Here is a 22094-nt window from a genome sequence, read left to right as displayed (position 1 = left end):
GTAATGTCCCCTGGTTATCTACAGGTGATTCCTACTCACCATAGGTGAACACACAAGTGGGTGCTTTCAGTCGAAATGACAGAATTCATGATCTGCCACCTTCCCTTTTAAATTGCAAATTTCTGGAACACCCCACAGAATGAAGATGACTGTTCAAAATACAGGCCATGTTTCAATATCCACTCAAGGGAGTGAGATTATTCTTTGCATTTGAGTTCCCTGTTAAGCTCTGGACGCTTCTGCCACGTGTCATTGCCTGCGCGCCCTTTGTGAGATCTGCAATTCTTCTTGCTCCCTCCTGTTTCTGAAATAGTAATGGAAGGCTGGATTTCCCCCAACTCCTTTCCAGCCTCTCTTCCCCAGTGCCTGCATGTCTCAGTGCCACATCTGGAAGGGGGCGGGGAAGCTGTCATGAAATCTATTTCTCTCCTGGGATTAAAGGAGGAAATAGCCAGCATACTTGTGCAAAAAGGCAAAAGCCGAGAGGCCCTAGTGCTGGTTTTTCTGGTGCCTTGGCCGCTCTGTGGGCTAAGGGAAAGCATTATCGGCGGGCCTTTTGGAGAGGCTTCTGATAAAACAGGAGAGAACGCCAGGAAGTCAAGCCTCTTGTACTCAGCCATTTTTTGAGAGGTGTTTTTCTGGCCACCTCCAGAAGGCAGGCGAAGGGCTTGAATCTTCAGACAAGAGAAGAGCACTGTTCCCCAACTTGGGAAATGCACAATTAAGCAAGACATGCAGTGCTGTTGCAAAGGTTTGCATCCAGTAAATTAAACACAATATTGCATCTTGTGCTGCTGTTTTCGGGAGGGCTATGTATGTAGATGGATCAAAACAGCTGCCTGCTTTTGGGGGCTCTCCATAAGGATGTGGCTATGGGGGACATCACAGGAAGCTCCTGCACTACATCATTTGCTACACCCCTGGAGAAGAGTCTGATCGCTAGACATGAGCTGTGCTGGACACAAAAAGCAGCCTTGTTCTTTAGCTCAGCACTGGGAGGGGGCAGAGCTGCCCTGCCCTTCAGATTTTGCCCCTTGACTTTCCCTCAAGAACCAGATGCTTTTAAAATCTAAACATTTCAGATGTTTTATATATATAAATCCCCCTTTCCTGCATTTGAGGAGCGACACGTTGGCAACAGGAATAGTTTTACAGCCTGCACGTCTGTCTTATGGTGCACAGCTGCTGTTATAAGCCACGATGCTGGAGCAGCTGTAGAGACATTTCAGTTAGAAACCTGAGCTACTAATAAATTATTTGACGTGCCACAGACCTCCAATGAGAGAGCAACTGCTGCTCAGCATGAACTGGAATACTCGCAAGTCCCTTGCAAAAGTGGCAAGCGTTTCTCACTCGCAGAGGGATGCAAAGCAGAATTGTTGAGGGTATTTATGTACAGCATCCGCTGAAGCTGAGCATTAGAAGATTCAGGATTTAAGAGGGTACTTCATGCAGCAGTTATGCAACTCCCTACGGAACTCCCTCTCGCAGGAAGCAGTGATAACCACAAACTTGGCTGGCTTTAAAAGAGGGCTGGATAATTTCATGGGGGGGGGGATGGCTACTAGCCCAGATGGCTGTGCTCTGCCTCCATGATCAGAGGAATGCTTCTGAATACCAGTTGCTGGAAAATGCAGGAGAGGGCTCTTACACCCAGGGCCTGCTTGTGGGCTTCCCACTGTGAGAATAGGAGGCGGGACTAGATGGGCACGCACTGGCCTGGTCCAGCAGCGCTGTTCTTCATGTCTTCTGTTAGTGGGGGTGATTCACACGTGAGTGGACCCACCTCACTGCTGGTGCAGGGCAGCTCTCTGCAGTGTGTAACGCAGGGATTGTCAACCTGGTCCCTACCACCCACTAGTGGGTGTTTCAGGATTCTAGGTGGGTGGTAGGGGGTTCTATGGCACCAGCTGAATCCTCTTTCCATCGAGTGCTGGTGGGCGGTAAGGAAATTTTACCATCGAAAAAGATGCATTAGTGGGCGGTAGGTATGAAAAGGTTGACTACCCCTGGTGTAAAGCAAGGGGAAGTGATTCAATCTGAAATGCTCCCCTGGGACAGGCTGGATATAGTTGGTTGGTTAAGAATTTAAGGGGAGCCCTGCAGCAGCAGCAGCAGCAGCAGCAGCAGCATCAGACATCTGGCAAAGGACAAGATGGCACCCCCATTTCATGCACAGAAGCTGGACTGGCAGCTGAATCTTGTCTGGATGCTGATGATGTCTTTGTGAGACAGCTTAGGGAGCACGGGGCAGGCTGCCCTCAGGGACTTCTTATTGCCACTCCCTATCATATGCCACCCAAGGCAACCCCTTCCACTACTAAACACACTTCAAGAATCAGTCCAACTGAAACATGACTTTTTCTCTCCTCTCCTATTCACCACCCAGAAACTAAAAAGGGAAGTCTTCCTTAAGTACTAGTTCATTAAACCTTTTTTATTTTTCAGGTTGCTTTGGTTGTAAATCAGCCAAGGAACCTGGAAATGTAGTTCTGACCTGTCACTGTTCCTGAAGCGAAGGACTGTGTAAGAAAACCCCAACTGAGTTCTTCTGGGCAACAGTACCCCCCTCCCATTCCTTGGGGGGGGGATAAATGCAGATTTTGCTATGAATACACCCCTCACATTGGTGAAGGACTTTTTGCCTTTCTTACTGAGAAACTGAGCTATCTTGTCCTTCTAAGCAATGCTGTTCTCTAATGGGGCTGACTGCTTTTCAAGGCTGTTTCAAAGAGCACAGGGCTGGCATTTTCCAAAGATGATGAGCAAATCTCCTGAGTGTCGGTTGCTGGGGAGCAAGAGGACTGTGGCCTACATTCCCTACTTTTAGAAGGGCCATACAAGCAATCGGCAACAAAATGCCACTGTGTATTATCTCCCAAAAGGAGTGACCCTACAGGGTCCCAGCCAGCCATTCCCACCAAGGAAGGCACCACAGTCTTCCCTCCCCCTCAGTTTGTTTTCTCTCTTCCCACTGTCACTCTATGTTGCATCCTCCACACCCACCCCAAGCAGGCTGATACCTCTCTCTTATTTCTCTGTGGTCTGGCTGAATACTGTTGTGCCAAATAAGGCATTTATACAAATTCCTCTTCTAAATTCAGCCTGAAATTTGCTAGGAAGAAACACACAATTCATTGAGCCAGAGCACAGCATATATTATCTCTATATATTTCTATATAGCATACACTGTACATAAAATAAATCAGAAACTTGTGCATAAACTGTCTGATCACACAATCCTTTTCTTTAAAACCCAAACTAGGGAATAAGGATAGGAACATGGTTGTTTCTGCCTTAATCTGCTGTTGGGGTAAATCTCCTCCCTCCCGGCTAGAAGAACATGCTGCTGGCAATGGGAAGGGAGATTCTTGCTTGCTGCCTCATCTGCGGAAACAGCAGGAGAGGAACTTCTACCTTCTTTAGTCCCCAAAGATATCTAGAGTGGGCTCAATTTCCCTTCCTGTGGGGAGGGTTACAGGTCCCTGACTGTCCTCTCGTACCAGGCAGCTTTGCCCAAAGCGGAGATGGGGCTGCTCCTTGCAACAGCAGGCCATGCCCTAGCAAACATGTAGGCAATTGCCTCCTACACACTGAAAGCTGGAACGATTACTTATAGCAAAATTCTCACACTGAAATCACAAGAAGGTTCTTCTCTTTCCTCCCACATGTGGAAGGAAAACAGAAAAGCTGGTAGCAAAGATGATCAAGGCGACTGCCCTGAGGTGGTTCCAATGCAGCCTGACATTGTGCATGCTTCCAAAATGCGCTCCTTGCTGTAATTGCCCTGCTAAATTACAATTGGAATGACAAGGAGGTTGTCGCGGGACAGGCCTTTTGACACGCAGCACCTCCTTCTAGGCCACGCTTGCATTTTTTCCTGGCTCACTGCTCTTCGGCCCCTGCTTCAACTTGTAATCTGCTAAGGCAGCCCTGATGGCATCTTCTGCCAGCACTAAGGGAGGAAGAACACAAGTGAAATTTTACATTGGTTTAACAGCAGAAGTCAAATAAGCAAAATAATTTCAATCCTGAGTGCCAAGGACTCTGGGAGAAGAGCCATGCTTCTGGGTCTCTCCTGCAATTCAGCAGGCCAATTCACAACCTTGGCAGTAAACCCCCACATTCACCTTGTGGTGACCTTTAGGCATTTCTAAAGTGAAGGAGAGATTTCCTACGAGCCCAGATTTCTGAGTTTTGAGGGGTGTTCTTAGGCTAGTTTTATGACTTAGCATGGGCACAGCACTTGTGCACAAATCAGTTCACTTGCCTTCTCAGCATTCTTTACAACAGCCCCATAAAGATAAGCCAATACCCCAATATATAAAAAGGGTGATAAGAAAAACCCTGCCAATTATAGACCCATTAGTTTGTTAGATGTAGCCTCCAAACTATATGCCAGGCTCCTTCTTGGGAGACTAGAAGAATGGGCAGATACAAATAAGGTGATATCTGAAGTCCAAGCTGGTTTCCAAAGAGGGAAATCCACATTGGACCAGTGCTTTGTGCTGAACTTTCTGCTATGTAAATACATCCATAATTTGAAGCAAAAATTATATGTTGCTTTTATCAATCTAAAGTCAGCTTTTGATACGGTCCCAAGACACGCATTGTGGCAAAAATTGGAGAAGACAAATATAGACCTCCGTCTATTATTTCTCATCAAAACATTATATACTGACACATCAATACAAGTAAAGGTGGATCTGGCTGGCCATCTCACCACTAGAATTAAGACCACTACTGGAGTCAAACAGGGATGCATTTTGGCACCTTTCCTGTTCAATTTTTATATTAATGACATGGTTAAAGAACTGGAGGGCCTACAGTTTGCCCCTGTCACAATTCTCGACCAAAAACTCTCAGTTTTAATGTATGCTGATGACCTAGTACTTGTATCTAGAACCCAGGTGGGCCTGAGATGGCTGCTTGCAAAATTAAGTTCATATTGCATGAGGAATGCTTTATCTATAAACTATGATAAGACGCAGGTCATTGTATTTGGGAAGCGTTATAAAAAGCATGTTTGGCACCTGGATGAACACATCATAAACCAAGTAAATACGTTTAAATATCTGGGATTGATATATTCAGAAACGGCATCTTGGAATACACAGCTATCCAATATTAAATTGCAAGCCTTTAAATCAGCAAAAGCCATTCTGAAATTCGCTGCATGTAAAGGTGGAAATCTGGTCAACCCAGCTCTATCTGTGTATAAAGCAAAAACAAAGGCCCAGATTTTATATGGTGCAGAGGTTTGGGGTACCTCAAAGGTCTCCGGTCTGGAACCCCCACAGAATTATTTTTTAAGAGTTCTTTTAGGTTTACCCAAAGACGTGCAATCTGCCATGGTCAGGTTGGAAACTCACATGTTGAGCATAGAGAGCCAAATAGATAAAAGAATTCTCTGTTACTGGTTTAGAGTTCAACAGATGGACAACACTAGGCTACCAAAAAAATGCCTGATTGAGCTCTCAAATGGATTACCCCTTAAAAACTGGGTACATCATGCTGCCCAACTGATGGGCAAATATGATCTCTCAGTGACTGAGATTAAAGAACTCCCCTTATATTCACAGAAAAATATTTTTAAACGAACCATAAGGGCAGTGGCAACTAAAAACGATCTAAACTCTATGTGCACATCTACATGTGCCCCATTGTATTTTAAACTTAGAGAGGTCAATGAACACATATCTTATTTTAATGAATTGACTTTTGCACAGCTTCGAAAAGCTTTTACAGAGCTACGACTAAATACAATAAGCTCTGCTTATAGAGATGGGAGACATAGAGGCATACCAAAAAACGAACGTGTTTGCATTAGGGGATATTCTGAAGTAGAGGACCTTATGCATTATATCTTGCACTGTCCGTTATATAATGATGCAAGAAAAAGATTTTTGGTAACTATAATGACAGGGTCCCCTGGCCAGAACCCCCTCGATATGATGTTATATCTCCTTGCAGACACAGATAAGTATGTGACCTGGCGGGTAGCACTTTTTGCAACTGCTGCTAGGAAAATTAGAGCAAATTATATAGCCAAGGTAGCCATTAACTGTAAAGGAGATGAATTTATTTGATCCTATCTATCTACCTCAGGCTATGCTCTATCTTTGTCACCAAACTCTGAGTATAAATTGCACATTGTATTAATTGATATTGTTTTTAACATTAGTGACCATGTGATGATTTTAGCTTATGAATTTTATTGTTTAATGTTTTTATTTGTACATTGGGGTACTTTTATAGCTTTGTTTAGAGTACGTAATGTTTTAATAATATAAATGTTTTAAGTCTTTTTTTACCAATTCAGTATATTTTCTTTTAATTGTCAAATAATTCTGTGTACATTGCGGCAGCCTTTGGCTATGTGCAATAAAACTGACTGAGACTGACTGATAAGCCAATATTATTCTGTGTCTCAACCCTGACTCCCTTTTCAACAGCCTTCCACTGAGTTTAACGGCAGGAACTATAACAGGAACTTCCTGGTTCAGTCTATCACAACACTAGCTCCAGAACCAATTTCCAGCCTCCCAAGGTTGGAGAACTTGTAGTTGTACAGATGTTGTTGGATTACAACTCTCCTTAGCACCAATCAGAGAAAGGCATATGCCCTTATATTCTAGCTCTTCACTTTCTCTATGAACATACCAACTACATAGAAGGCATCGCTGTAAAAGAACTTCACTTACATCCACCTTTCTTGTTCATGATTGACTATTTGCATTTGGGGCCTTGTGGTGCTTCTTTCCAACAACTTGTCTGCAAAGAGTTTCAATGGTAACAAAGGAGAAAAAAAAGTTACTTACTGGAGCAGTGCAATTTTACTGGAGGAAGGCAGAGCTCTTTAGCAATGTCTGTGTTTTTGATCTTCAAGGCTTCATCAACCTGAAACATACAAAAATTACTATTTAGCCTTCCATTTCATACCATGGACTTAGGCACACAGGACTACTGTCTTGCACTACCAGACTTCAGGTCTATCGAGCTCAGTGTTGTTTAGAATAACTGGCAGTGGTTCTTTCAGAGAAGGTATCTTCCCAGTCCTACCTGGAGAAGCTGAGGATTGAACCTAATACTTTCTGAACACAAAACAGGTCCGTAAGCTACAGCTTTTCCATAGCAACTGCTGCTAACTCTGCTCCACAGACACAATTTCATTTTCTATTCATTTTCAATTTCAGCTTACCACCCCTCTGCTGGAGGCAGTATGCTTCTGAAATTCAGCTGCTGGGAACTGGTAGGAAGGGTGCTGCTGCAATCATATCCTGTCTGCAGGCTTCACAGAATCATCTGGCTGATCACCGAGAACAGGATGCTGGACAAAAAGGACTTTTGGTCTGATCCAGCTGCAGGCCTCCACAATTGACTTCCACATTATTAGACTCTTAGGATGATGCATGCAAAATCTACCCTCCCTGGACTGGAAACGACTTTCTTCAAGCAGCCTAAGAGATGGTAATGCAGCATGAAAGGTTTTTTTCCAAAACAAGGCCAAGGTATATATTGACAGGCATCAGACTTACCGTCTTGCCCTTCACCCATTCAGTAGCCAAGGAACTCGAAGCGATTGCTGACCCACAGCCAAACGTCTTGAACCTGGCATCTGTTATCTTTCCATTTTCATCTACTTCAACCTGAGGACATTTTCATGAGAGTGACTAAGCATTGCATTGAAACGAAAGAGACACTTCTCTTGTTCACGATCACAGAGTATAGAGGGTGAGAGACTGGAAGAGGCTTTATTGTCTCACAGCCTTTGGTGCCTCAAGGCAGCACTAACTTACTTGCAGCTTCATGACGTCCCCACAGGCTGGTGCTCCCACAAGGCCAGTCCCAACATTCTTTGCGTTCTTATCCAGGGAACCAACATTTCGTGGGTTCTCATAGTGATCAACAACCTGGAATTCAAAAGCAAAGGTTTGATGTGCATCTTCAGAGGACAAAGGTGAATCCTTGAAGAAGATAATCATCCTGGAACCTTCCAGCTCTGCAACTCTAGGACTATTCACTTATCATTTAATGGAGTCGCAAAGTCTCTGACTGCCACCTACTGGAGACATTTCTTGACTGAGCCCTAGACAACGGGGATGTCTATCTTTGGATTTTCTGCATCATCACACAGGTGGCTGGACAAGGCAGCCTACAGGGACCCTTCTAATTGTTTGATTTCTGCCACTCAGTCCAGCACAACTTAAAGAGATCCCCAAGAAATGATTAAAACTTACCCCAGTCTCATAAAATATCTGTCAAGGGGAGGGGGAGTGTCTGCAATGCCCTGTGTACACAACCTTGTAGTCAAAGTGCTCCTCCACATTATGGGCAGGAGAAACAAACAGCATGGCCCTTCGAACCCAGCAGGGAATATACTGGTGCACAGTATCTAGCCAATACTAATACCAGTTCTAAGCCAGATGTCTGCAAACCCCCACCACTGTGCGCCGTTTCCTGCCTCTCCTTCTGTGCCTCCTTTTAGTATACCACCCTTCATATGCCAGCTCTCTGACTATGTTAGCCCTGTTCCTTCTGCATCCTTCCTCCTTCCCTCCATGAATCACGCCAACTCCCACAGCTTATGATTACCGCTAATCATTCCTAGAGCACATGGATTTCACTAAGCATTGTACACAAGAGCAAGGCAGTCCCTGCCTGCAGGCTAACAATATAGAGGCCATGATACAAAATGGAAAAGGAATGAGAGTAAAAAAGGCCAACCTCAGTCACCAACTTCTCTATCTACCCACAATGCAGCCCCTGCCCCACTGCAAGGCCTTTCCCCATGCCTCCCTCTGACCACCAGCTATTTGTTAAAGATCACCACTCAATTTATTATTATTATTTTTTAAACGAAGTGTCCTCATTATTTATACTAATTAACCCCTCTCAGGCATCTATTCTGTTTGAAGCCCACTAAACTGTCCTCTCCTCAAATCTGTGCAGGCTTCCCTTCTCACCCCCTTTCTGATGTTCCACTCAGTTTCCAGCCACCCTTGTTGTATCAGCCCCAGGTCTACAAAGATCCCCAATCCTACCTTAGTCCCCCAAATCCTTATCACATCCCCTCTCCAACCCCCCTAGGTTACCCCCCAACACCCCTTATGACCCCCATACCTGCGCAGCGTTCCCTTGCACCCCCTTGTGATATCCCCCACAATCCAGCTACCCATTTAGAATGACAGCCGCTGCCTCAGAGAATCACGGAGCTGCAGAGCGGAAGGGGCCCTCCAAGGGTCCTCGAGTCCGTCCTCCTGCGATGCAGGAGTGACAGCTGAGGAATCCCTGACAGGTGGCCGCCTGGCCTCTGCTTCTCAAAACCCTCCAGGGAAGGAGGCTCCGCCACCTTCTGAGGGACACCCCCCCCCCACGAAAACCCCTGTTCTGCTGGGTCCTCCCCCCTCGCCCGCCTTTCTCCTGCGACCCTCAAAGCCCCCCTTGGGTGAGCCAGCCCCCGTCCCCTACCTTCTCGTGGTATCCCGCGGCGAGAGGAGCCTGGGCCGGCCCAGGCCTCAGGAGAGCCGCCGCCGCCCGCTGCGCAACGCTCGCCCTCAGCGCCGCCATCTTGTCTGCTGGAGGAGAACTGCGACGCAGGAGACAAGGGCGGCGCGAGATTGTGACGCCACGCCGGCAGCGCCAGGTGAGGCCACAGCGCCCTGCTGAGGGCAAAACGAAACGGGCGTCATTAGCCACGCCCTCCGGGAGGAATAAACTTAACCCTCCCGGGGAGGGAATTAGCCTGTTGCTGCCTGGATGTTATTCTCATTATTGTCATTTGTCTTATTATTATCGTTATTATTATTATTATTGCAAGTTTTGATTTGTTGCTTTGTCTGCAGTCCTAATTCCACTTGGGCGCGAATCCTGCTGAATTTAGTTTGATTTACTTCTGAGTAGACATTATGTACATACATACATAATTCTATTTGAATTCCATCTTTCCAGGGTTCAAACCATGCTCCATGCGGCTTACAACATGAAAAAGCACAATTCCAACGTAACAACAGTAGTCATAAATAATAAATATAACAAAAAACACACAACCAAGCATAAATCAGAGTACTGTAACATCTGAAATGAAATACTAAAGATTACAGTCAATAACTGTAACAACCCACCCACCTCCCAACAAAACCTCTTAAAGAATTCCCAAGCCCGAGGCTGTTCAGCGCCACCGCTTCTGTCAGGCCTAGTGCGGGGAAAGCCTGCGTCATTTGTAGGCCGCTGCCGGGTGCAAAGGAGCTATGCTTTTTTTTTTGTTTTTTTGCTTTGTTGCCTTTTATTTATTAGAACTGTTTCTATCTCACTTTTCATGTCAGCATCACAAGGCAGGGGACACAAAAACACATTAAACGACATTGAAACTTACAGAAAAAATAGTAGTCAGGCCAAAACCGATATTTGCTGACCATAATTACTGTACTTAATTATTGAGAGCATAAATGTTTAGCAGTCACGAGAGAATGCCATCAGTGTTGGCATCCGCTTTGATTTTACAGTTTTACATGTATTTTTACACCAATTATTTTATTTATTGAATATTTTATTGGGAAGTATGCAAATAATGGGAGTAAATAAATGATTTATTATTTGAAGCAGGTGGGCGTACAAATTCTTTTATTTATGGCCTGACACGACTCTGGAGAGGACCAAGCTTTTATGCGTGGCTGTTGGCCCCCCCCCCCCCACCCAACCGGGGCCCTGGAGCAAATTTAATGCTGCTTTCAGAGCAGATGCCTCCCCCGCTCTCTCAGCGCCACTGCTTGGGCAAATGGGCTGGCCTATTTTGAAAGTTACACTCAGCGACGAAGCTCCCTCGGGGGCCACTCTACGGAAAAGGCGGGATATCAGTGTCATAGCACACACGAGACACAACCAAACAGGAAGGTCTCCTGCGCAAGCTCCCTTTCAAGCCAACGGAACCAGAGCAGCGGCGCGCTGACACACTCAACATGGCGGCCCCGGCCTGCCTTTCCCTGAGCGATGGAGAGGGTCCTTCTGACCTTCCTTGAGGCGCTTTTGGGAAAGCCCGTGATTTATGCCCCTTCGAAAAGAACCAAATGGCGATGCCCTTCACCTGCCGGGGACGCTTCCTGTCCAGCGGCCCTTCTTAAGAGCTCTGCGGGACAGACATCCCCCGGCCTTGTTTGTACCAGACGCCTTCGGAGCAGCAGCTGCCTCTATTTTTCAGTCAGGCGTTAGAGCAGGGCAGCCCAGAAGCGCGGCGGGCGAAAAGGCTGGCGGGAGGGGGCCTTTCCTTGAGTGGGAGAGAGGCGCGCGCGGCGGCGGCGGCACAAGATGGCGGCCGTTGGCGGAGCCGCTGAGGAGGAGATGCGGGAGGCGCGGGCCTCGGAAGATGAAGGCGAGAAGGAAGGCGACGGCGAAGAGGAAGAAGCGGATGGGGAGTCCGAGGAGTCCTCCGGGGAAGGCGAGGATGAGGACGCGGAGAAGGAGAACGAGGCCGAGATCCAGCGCCTGGAAGAGCAGGTGAGGGCCGCGCGGGGCGGGGCTGCGGCGGAGAAGGCCACGCCCCCGCCCGAAGCGAAGACGGGGCCGGGGGGGGGGGCGAGGAGGGTCGCTTTTGGTTTCTCTCTTCCTGCGTGAGCCTGGACCTCCTCCCCTCCCCTCGCCGTGTGCTTGGGGAAGAGTCTCAGGGGTGCAGCTGGCAGCACCGAGCTGTTTAGTTCGTTATCTTGCTGCCTTTATATCACACCTTTTCCTTCCTCGTTTTTCATTGTTATAACTTACTTTTATGCCACTTCATTCGAGGATCACAGAGCGGTTCGCTTCATAGAAACACAAAGATATGTAACAATAACAAGCAGACATTCCCCCCCCCCCATAGATTCATTGATTAAAGAAAGGCCTGGGAGAGGAGGAATGTTTTTGCTCAGCATCTAAAGATACGCAACAAAGGCCCCATTCCCGTGTTGCCACCCTCCAGGCCTCTCGTGGAGGGGGCACGCGAAGTGATGCTTGCGGGGTCCGGGTCAGTTCACATGGGGAGAGGTGAGGTAGCTTGGGCTGAAAGTGAGTGGCTGAAGCCCTGGTCTCCCCAGCTCTTAACCACTGTGCCACACTGGCTCCTGTTGGCCTAATTAACTCAGTTTAAAATGCGCAAGAAGTCTTTCCCAGCCCTGCCTGGAGGAAGCGGGGGTTGCACCTGGGACTTTCTACATGCAAACCTGGTGTTCTACTACTGCCCTCCAATGTAGGCAGATCCCCTGCGCCTCTGCACTGAGAGAGAGAGAGATCTCCCTGAGGTACTTTTTGAGACCATGTTTTGAGCAAACCATGCCTGACTTTTTGGGGAAGGAGGCCAGCCCTGGGTGATGACATGTACAGAGATGTAGCGGAAGCCATCATAACTAGACAGTGGTGTGCATAGATTTCAGGCTCCTGGTCTATGAGCTGGAGCTGGTGCAAACTGCAACTTAGTGTGCTGTGAAAATATCAGGGACTTGAGCATGACCTGAGAGAACGGATGCATAGATTCCCCCTAGAATGATTGTTTGTGGTGCCTTGTTAAGTCAAGAACACACCCAAGAAAAAAGCCAATGAGGCTTGACTTCTACCTGTTCTTCCACTAAAAGCTTACAAATAAAGCTATTTTTGTTGTCTTTAAGCTATCCATCAATGTATTTGATTACAATTGTCACCTGGATCTCATAAAATTGCTGCACCAGGAAGGAGAATTAGTCAAACTCCGAAGAGCCCGTCAGAAGATGAGTGAACTCTTTCCCCTTACAGAAGGTAGGCTGTTTTTATAGCTTGATTTGCCATAACCTTACGCTATTTATTTTATTTATCATTACATTTATATCCCACATTTTCTCCAGAGAGCTCAAGGGGGCATGCACACTTCTCTCCCTCTCCATTTTATCATCACAAAAACCCTGTGAAGGAGGTTAGGCTGACAGACAGTGACTGGCACAAAAGTCACAAAGTGAGCTTCATGGCTGAGCAGGGATTTGAACCCTGGTCTCCCTGGTTCTGGTTCAGCACTCTAACCACTACTCTGCACTGGCTCCTCTACACGATGTCGTGCTGGCTTTAAAAGGGAGTTAGCCTTGTCTCCTATGGATTGCCTATCAAAGTATACTAGTCATAACGGTTATGTGCTACCTCCAAGTTGAAAGGCTGTATGCCTGTTGTGCTCATGTTCTGTTGATATGAATGTACATATCCTGTATACTGCAGAAATCTGGCTAGACTGGCTGAAGGATGAGATTCGGATGGCTTCAGAAAACTCGGAGAGAGACAAGATCTATGATCTCTTTGAGAGAGCTGTGAAAGACTACATCTGTAAGTTTTCACCTTAAAAAAAATCTAACACCACAAACTTTGACATGTTCCTAAGCCAAAACAGCCTAAACAAGCCACCTAAACTGCAGGATACTAAATTTTAAGCCAGGCAAGTGTAAACTGAAGGCTGATTGTCCGACTCTTTAACCATTCCTGGCAGTTTGGCTTGCAAAGTTCTGGGTTCTAAATATTTGCTGTTTATTTCTGTTGGAAAACATGGTACATGGAGAGAATAATTGGAATGGGGAGAGAATGAATTCAGGTAGCTCTAGGGGAAGAGCTGAGGGATAGGCAAAAGTGAGGTCCATTTAGGCTGGTTTGTCATCTTCTGCCTTTGCTCTCCCAACACAGAGATAATTTAGACCCAGGATGGGGAACCTGTAGTCCTCCAGATACTGTTGAACTGCAGTCCATTGGCCATGCTACCTGGGGCTCATGGGAATTTGGTGTCCTGCAACACCTGGAGGGCTAGGGGTTCCTGATCTCTGGTTAACTTCCCAAGACTCCCTTACAAATGAGTACAAATGTTGACTGTTGCATTTGCTTTTATCCATGTGTATGCTTGAGCAGTGAAATCTATAAGTTCATCTTTAAAAGAATTGTTTCCACACTCTTCACATAAAATTTAATAGGGTGGCTTACACATAATTCAGCAGCAAAAAATACAGTACAGAAGTCAATAATGAAAAAGAGCGGGTAGAACCCAGTTAAAACTGATCACAGTTAAAAGATCTTAAAGCTGCACTTTTGGAATAAATCGCATGCAGACCTGAGTGGGCAGCATTCTGGTGCTTTTTTCTAGGTCCGGAAATATGGCTGGAATATGCCCAGTACTCGATTGGAGGCATTGGCCAGGAGGGAGGCATTGATAAAGTTCGTTCAATCTTTGAAAGGGCGCTAACGGCTGTTGGTCTTCACATGACGAAAGGAGCTGCCATCTGGGAGGCATATCGGGAGTTTGAAAATGCCATCCTGGAAACAGTGCAGGTAAAGGACCACTGTAGTCTATGCATTGGTAACCTTGAAGATGATTTACCACCATGTGCTCTATGCAGGGCTCCCCTTGGGCCTGGTTTGGAAGCTCCAGCTGGTGCAGAATGCTGCAGCCAGATTGCTGATGGAACAACATTGCTCTGGCTGCCATTGAGCCAGATTCAAGGTCCTTGTATTAATTTACAAATCCCTGAACAACTTGAATCCAGGGTGTCTCTGGGATCTCCTGAACCTTTATACAGTATCATAGTCGGATTACTGCGATAGTCTGCAGGAGCGTCATTGGCCCAATCTTGTTGAACACTCTGCCAGTAGAGATTCAGGAGATGCCTTCTGCGCCAGCTTTTTATGTCCAAGCTTATGCAGGGAGTTAAGAATACATAATTTGCTTTATGAGCTTAAGTTTTGAGCTTAAGTTTTTATGTGCTTCTAATCTAATATATATAACATGCTGATTTTTTTTTTAATGGTATAGCAGTATACAAAGACCTTGCTTTGCTACCCTTAATTTGTACTTGTGCGGATGGCAAATCTCCCAAGAAGGGGCTGTATTCTGTTGAGGCGAAAGGATGACTTATTGACTCTCTGGGGAAGTGGGATTTCCTGGTTCCCTGCAAACTCTTTTTGAATAATTGGCCACTAAGAAGTGCAGTGGGGTGGGGGTCAGTAGCCTTCTGAGGGGAGCCTTCATCTGGGGAGGAAGGTCTGCTTTCTGTCCCTATTCCAAGCCGGGGGTGATGGTGCAACTTGGGGGCCCTATCAGCAGCCCTTGATGCTTGGGACTTCATTTTGTGTATGTGCACATTTGTTTCTGATGAGGCTGGTGGGCTCCTAGAGGCCTTCCACTCCTTGCTGCATCTCGTAGCCTTGTCTGATGTTCACCAATTGTTTTCTCCCTCTCTTCTTGTGCAGCCGGCAGCCGGCAGCGTTCCATCTGCTGAGCAGCAGCAGACAGTCAGCGCACAGCTTGGAAGGATTCATGTGCTCTTTAGGCGCCAGCTGGGGATCCCACTTCTTGGTAAGAACCTGTGAGCTTTAGTGGCTCCAGTCTGGTGGAACTGCATCTGCTTGGGGTGTGTGCAGTGTGCACCTCGAGACAAATCTACTGTGATTCTGATCTGGGTGCAAAGCTCTGGGTGCCTTCTCCATTTGAACTTGTGGGGGACTGCAGGCATTCCTTTTGGCAGCGGCACAGAAAGGACTCCTGCCATCAATAAGGTGTATTGCCCAGAGAGCCTTTGAACACAACTTTCTCTTCGGAATGTTTTTTTAAATGGATCTTGGGGATTTAAGGAGGGAATTGAAGGGGGAGGGGGGAAACAGGTAACTTCCAATGTGGCATGTGTTTTTTAAGGAAGAATAACTTTTGCTATTGGTTTCCTGTGCCAGAGAAATAAGTTTCAAGTTGGTTGCAATATAATTTTTCATCCTCATGAAAAGAAACTCTCATTTCAAATGCTGAGAGCCATGCTAAGCAGGTAGGAAATATTCTGAAATGGTTTTTGTTACTTATGCCAAGATATGGAGGCTACATATGCAGAGTATGAAGAGTGGTCTGAGGAGCCAGTCCCTGAAGCAGTGATCAGAAACTACAAGAAGGCTTTGCAGCAGATGGCTAAATGTAAACCGTACGAAGAGGCCCTGGTAAGGTGCTTCCTTGCTGGGTGGAATGGGGCTGCTCTTTACCAGCAGTGGAAATCATAGAAATGCAGAGCTGGACAGGATCCAAACAGGTCCCGTCCAACTCTACACCTCTTGCAGTGTAAACTTATTTACAGCAAACTTGTATTAGACAAAATCTCTGATGTCACTGAAGCTCAAATACAGTGTGTGTTTTATCTGGCCTCTGATAATGAATTTTTCTCTCTCACATACAGTCACGGGAAAAGGAAAGTGCACTCTCTTTGAATTCTGTGATTTTACATATGAAGACATAGTAACAATCATCTTTTCCTTAGCAGGTCTTAAAATGAGGTAAACACAACTTCGGATGAGCAACAACACGTGACATGTTATATATTATGTCATGATTTATTTGAAGCCAAAATGGAAAAGCCATATGTGAAAAACTAAGTACACCTTAGGACTCCATTGCCTGTAGAACCACCTTTAGCAGTAATAACATGAAATTAATTTGCTGGGATGTCCATTCCTGAGAAGACTGGCAACTGTCTTGAATGTTTTCCACTTTTGAATAATCTTTCTCACTGTAGAATGATGGACTTTACATTGGTTGAAGGTGGCCTTAGAACCCTTCCCAGTTTCACGGGCAGCAGCACTTGCTTCTCTTAGAGCATTGTGTCCTCTTTCAATGTCCTTGGCATTGAAAACACACCTGAATGCTCCAGACCAGCAAACAGCTAAAACTTTGGCTCTTACAGAGGTGGGCACACTTGCCGATGATCAGTTAAGCAAGGACATTTAATTAGCAGCCCCTGCCTGCTACTTAGCCTTTTAATTCCCATAGAAGCAGTAAGGGTGTACTTAGTTTTTCAGACATGATTTTTCCATCTTGGCTTTATTTTTGTTAAATAAATCATGACACGGTGTAATATGTCATGTGTTGTTGTTCATCTGAGGTTGTAGTTACCTAGTTTTAAGACCTACTAAGGAACAAATGATTGCTATTATGTCCAGATTTGTAAAACCACAGAATTCAAAGAGGGTGCACTTTCTTTTCCCCATGACTGCATCTGTTGTTACTTTACTGTGCCTGAGTGCTGGAGCACCTCTTTTGCTGGCAGAAGGTCCCAGGCTCAATCCCTGATATCTCCAGTTCCAAAAGCCAGCTAGACTAGCGAAAACCCTTCTCTTCTTTGAGACCTTGGGGAGCTGCTTCCAGCCTCCCCAGCCTGGCACCCTGCAGATGTTTTGGACTGCAGCTTCCATCAACTCCAGCCAGTTGGGCTGGGTGGGGTGGGTTTTTTAACAAAGTGTTTTTACTGAAACTTTTCAACATACCATATAATAAAACAAACAAACAAATAAAACTAATCTGTTCTGTCAGAGGGAGGTCTGGCAGTGGGGGTAGACCCTACAGGCGGAGGGTTTTGAAATGGGGTGATGCTCGAACCCCTTTCAGTCTACACCCCGTTCCGAGGGACAATGATGGGGTGAGCAGGGATTACCCACCTCTGTCACTGGTGTTGTGCAATGCCAGGTCTATAGGCAATAAAATCGCCACCATGCGAGATTTGTTATCTCGCTGGGGGTTGACCTGGCTTGTGTGATGGAGACCTGGGTGCGTGAAGGCGAAATAGTCTCCTTGCATGAGATAGCACCCCTGGGTTTCTCTGTCCACCAGTCGTGGACTGTGGGTTGAGGGGGAGGGGTAGCGTTGTTAATCTGGGAGGATTGCTCTTTCAGGGCTCTGCCAGCACCATCAACCTCTGGCATTGAATGTGTTGGCCTAGTGTGGGGCACCAAGGAGAGCTTGGCTGTCTTGCTGGTGCACCAGCAGCCACCCTGTCAGGCCTGCTGGTGGTGGGAGGCTGGGCCTTGGAGTTCCCTAACCTGTTGGTTTTGGGGGACTTCAGTGTTCATGCTGATGCACCCCCTCCTCTGGACCTGGTGTCTTCCATGGCGACATTATGGCTCTCCCAGTTTGTTTTGGGTCCCACACATCAAGCAGGCCACACACTGGATTTGATCTTTGGTGCGGGTATAGATGTGATCATGTCCTCCCTTGTGGAAGTGCCATGGTCTGATCACTATGCCCTGAAAGCCAGGATTGACTTCCTGCCCCACCCCACTTGGGTGGTGAGCCAATTTGGGCTCGCCCACGGAGGCTAATGGATCTTGATGGATTTTGTCAGGTCTTGCGGGACCCTGCTCCCTCTGGGCTCAGCAGATGAGCTTGTCGAGAACTGGAATAATGAGCCATCAATGAGATCGCACCTAAGCGCCCTCTGCGACCCCGCTGAAACCGGGCCCCTTGGTTTACCGAGGAGCTCCAGAAAATGAAGCGGGACCTCAGACTGCTAGAGCGAGTATGGCGGCGTGCTCGCGATGGAGCCTCAAGAACATCTTATAGGATGCTTATGAAAGCCTATGAGATGGCAGTGAAAGCTGTGAAGAAGTTTTACTTCTCAGCTTCCGTTGCATCCGCTAGCTCTCGCCCAGCACAACTTTTTAGAATAATCAGGTCTCTAACATCCCTAGAGGGACAACCAAATTTAAATACGAATTTGACCCATAGCTGTGAGGCATTTGCGAGCTTTTTTGCGGAGAAAGTCTTGCTGCTCTGCCGTGACCTCCCTGCCAATTTGGATACAGTAACAGAAATGGAGGCCCCTCGACTGTCCTTGGGTCCAGTATTGGACCACTTCGATCGGATGCTCCCTGCGATGTAGACAGATTCCTCCGAGCTGCACTTGCCTCCTTGACCCGTGCCCGTCCTGGCTGATTAGAGCGTGTCCAGAGGAGGTGCGGACTCCCTCTGGGTGAGATCACCATCTTGTCCCTCATCACGGGGACATTCCCAGCGGAATTGAAGGAAGCAGTGGTGCGTCCGCTCTTAAAGAAAACATCACTAGATCCTTTAGATCTATCCAATTACCACCTGGTTTTGAATCTTTCGTACTTGGGTAAGGTAATTGAGAGAGTGGTTGCTGAACAGCTTGGTAGGTTTCTGGATGAAACATCGGCTCTGGATCCATTTCAGTCCGGCTTTTGCCCTGGTCATGGAACGGAGATGGCTTTGGTCGCCCTAACAGATGATCTCCATAGACAGCTAGAGAGAGGCGAGTTGTGACTGCTGATTCTTTTAGATTTGTCAGCAGCCTTCGACATGGTCGATCACGAACATTTGGACCAACGCCTTGCCAATGTGGGGATTCAGGGCACAGTCCGACAATGGCTGCGCTCTCAGGTCAGGGACAGAGGGTGGTGCTAGAGGAGTTGTCGCAGCACTCCTTGGTGTTTGGAGTGCTGCAGGGCACAATCCTTTCCCCGATGCTTTTCAATATCTTTATGCACCCTCTTGCCCAGATTGTCTGGAGTTTTGGGCTGCGTTGTCATCAATATGCTGATGACACCCAGCTTTATCTGTTGATGGACAGCCGCCCTGACTCAGCCCCGGACACACTGACCAGATGCTTGGAAGCTGTGGCTGGATGGCTGCGTGGGAGCTGGTTGAAGTTAAATCCTTTGAAGACAGGCCCTCTGGCTGGATTGGGACAACAAGGGGTTGGGGGGCAAACTCCCATCTCTTGCGGGGGCTCAGTTAGTGCCAGTGCCTTCTGTCAAGAGCTTGGGTGTAACGTTTGATGTCTCCCTTTCCATGGAGGCGCAGGTTGCAGCCACAGTAAAGGTGGCATTTTTCCATCTCTGCCGTATTAGGCAGTTGGTCCCTTACCTTTCTCGCCCTGATCTGGCCACAGTGATCCATGCGACGGTCACCTCCAGGCTTGATTATTGTAACTCACTCTATGCGGGGCTGCCCTTGAAGCTGACCCAGAAACTCCAGTGGGTGCAGAATGCAGCAGGGTCCTTACAGGGTCCTTGCCGCGGGATCTCATTCATCCAGTGCTTTACCATCTGCACTGGCTCCCTGTGGAGTGCAGGGTCAGGTTTAATGTGCTGATTTCGACCTTTAAAGCCCTACGCGGCCTAGGACCCTCATACCTACGGGACCGCTTCTCCTGGTATGCCCCACGGAGGACCTTTAGGTCCATAAATAACAACACTTTGGAGGTCCCAAGCCTCAAGGAGGTTAGATTGGTCTCAACTAGGGCCAGGGCCTTTTTGGCACTGGCCCTGACTTGATGGAACACTCTGTCACAAGAGACCAGGGCCCTGTGGGATTTGACATCTTTCCGCAGGGCCTGCAAGATGAAGCTGCTCTGCCTGGCCTTTGGCTTGGACTCACTCTGACCCCTTATATGGGATTTGGTATATAAATTTTCCCTTGGCTTTTTTGCTGGCCCATGTAGGACCAGCATAGATAGCTGGCTCGGATGAATATTCTCATTCTGCTAGGCAATGTTTTCCTGATCTTCAACCCCAGACATCCAAAGTTAAATGGGGCTCTCCAGTCAAACTAAATGTCAAACATAGTCTTCCTCCAGTCCAGTATATCAACTTAACAAAACAAAACAAAACAAAAAACCTCCAACATTAGGATAAAAATCCATAGTTATTCACTTGTTGTATATTCATTAATTCATTTCTTAGTATGCTGATGATTTTATTTGTGTGAACTACATTTGTAATGCATTTTGCTATGAGACTTATTGGTAGAAAACGCTGAACACATGTAAATAAATCAAGTCCTTTCTCCACCGGCTGTTCCTATTTTATTTCTAAGCCGCCTTGAGTCCCTGTCAGGGAAAAAGGTGAGGTATAAATAAATATATGCTGCTGCTGCTACTACTACTAATGATAATTTCATAACATCCTGAAATGGTTCCCTTCCTCCCCCTTTAATTTCAGCTAGTAGCTGAGACGCCAAAGCTGGCAGAATACCAAGCCTATATAGAGTTTGAGACGAAGGCCGGAGACCCGGCTCGCATTCAGCTGACCTATGAGCGTGCCCTGGCGGAGAACTGCCTTGTGCCAGACCTCTGGGCTCGTTACACGCAGTATCTGGTAAGGAGCCCTGAGAGAGTTTCTCTGAGCCTCCTGAGAGGCACCTTTCTTGTAGTCTAAGGCCACTAGTTTTAACCAGAGCTGTGTTGCTTGCTATAAGAAATTTAAAATGCTTCTCCAAAGAGATCCAGACCCCATGAATGTGCAGTGCAGGTTTGCATGATTGCTCTTGACTCTGTATAGTTTATTCTGATTTTGCTCATTGTGGGGAGAGGGCTTCTGAATCACAGGCATCTTATTTTAGCTTCTTCTTTGGCTTAATGTGGTTTTAGCAGATGTCACCTGCTTTTAAGTGTATCTTCTCCATGTGGCCTAGAATCTTGAGCAGAGACCTTCACAAAGCAGAAGTTCAAAACAGATTGGGAAACATATGTCCTTGAGAGATTAACAAATAAACTAAGTGTGAACAGAGATGGCTTTACTCTGGTGTGGTTTAATTCAGTAACATATGCTAGTATTCTAGGAAACAAACAATCCCTCCCCACAGTATTTTGTTCAATTTGGTTTATCTAAATTTAAATTTAAACATAAATTATTATCCTCACTTTGAGCACCCCTTCCACATTTATCACCAACACTTTATATTGTTTCATTGGTAACATAAGAGGAAAAATCACTATTACTCTCTCCTTAATCTGAGCACAACCACAAGGGCTCTTGGATTAGGCTTTTAGTTATGTGATGTTGAATGTTATGTGTTAACTCAGTTCTATCCTGTTTCCCCTTTGTTTTGGTTTAAACCAATTTGCAAATTAAAAACGTACACATTAACCTCTAATAATGAACCATATGCTGTAGATATTATTGCAAATTTATGCCACTATTTTTGTGATACACAAACAACACAAGAAGGCTAGTTATTTTATATCCTTTATTATTTCTATGATCCTTATTTATAAAACCCAATAAAAGGTTATTCATAAAGCAGAAAGTGACACCCAGAGGCCATGTTCTGTGCGCCTGTGGAACTGAGCGCACACACACACTAACTTTGGCATTGGCTTTGTCTTGCAGGACAGGCAGCTGAAAGTGAAGGAGCTGGTGCTTTCTGCCCATGAGCGAGCCGTCAGGAATTGCCCGTGGACTGTCAAGCTGTGGAACCAGTACCTCCTGGCCATGGAGAGGCATCATGTTGAGCATGAGCTGATTTCAGGTGAAGAAGCACTCAGTTTAATGGAACACACACTTACGTTACTACCTTA

General features: G+C 46.5%; 2 protein-coding genes across 2 annotated transcripts in view; one reads left to right on the top strand and one right to left on the bottom strand.

Annotated features, from left to right (window-relative positions):
- Positions 1 to 3137: 3137 nt before the first annotated feature.
- ISCU (iron-sulfur cluster assembly enzyme) lies at positions 3138 to 9628 on the bottom strand. Its single transcript, XM_028701997.2, has 5 exons — positions 9472 to 9628; positions 7800 to 7913; positions 7539 to 7649; positions 6822 to 6900; positions 3138 to 3955 (listed from the first exon to the last, which is right to left on the bottom strand). The coding sequence occupies exons 1-5, from the start codon at positions 9568 to 9570 to the stop codon at positions 3858 to 3860; spliced, it is 501 nt and encodes a 166-aa protein (XP_028557830.1). The 5' UTR covers positions 9571 to 9628; the 3' UTR covers positions 3138 to 3857.
- A 1497-nt stretch (positions 9629 to 11125) lies between these two features.
- Positions 11126 to 22094, top strand: part of SART3 (spliceosome associated factor 3, U4/U6 recycling protein) — a 28350-nt gene continuing 17381 nt past the window's right edge. The window contains exons 1-8 of the mRNA XM_028701996.2: positions 11126 to 11493; positions 12633 to 12759; positions 13207 to 13311; positions 14114 to 14298; positions 15217 to 15322; positions 15824 to 15948; positions 20737 to 20892; positions 21907 to 22045. Coding sequence (XP_028557829.2) covers positions 11305 to 11493; positions 12633 to 12759; positions 13207 to 13311; positions 14114 to 14298; positions 15217 to 15322; positions 15824 to 15948; positions 20737 to 20892; positions 21907 to 22045 — 1132 coding nt within the window. The 5' untranslated portion in view covers positions 11126 to 11304. The remainder of the gene's footprint in view (positions 11494 to 12632; positions 12760 to 13206; positions 13312 to 14113; positions 14299 to 15216; positions 15323 to 15823; positions 15949 to 20736; positions 20893 to 21906; positions 22046 to 22094) is intronic.

Source organism: Podarcis muralis, chromosome 13, assembly GCF_964188315.1.
Source record: "Podarcis muralis chromosome 13, rPodMur119.hap1.1, whole genome shotgun sequence".
NCBI classification, from domain to species: Eukaryota; Metazoa; Chordata; class Lepidosauria; order Squamata; family Lacertidae; genus Podarcis; species Podarcis muralis.
Note: the sequence above shows the minus strand (reverse complement) of the source record. Positions and strands in the feature narration are given on the sequence as shown.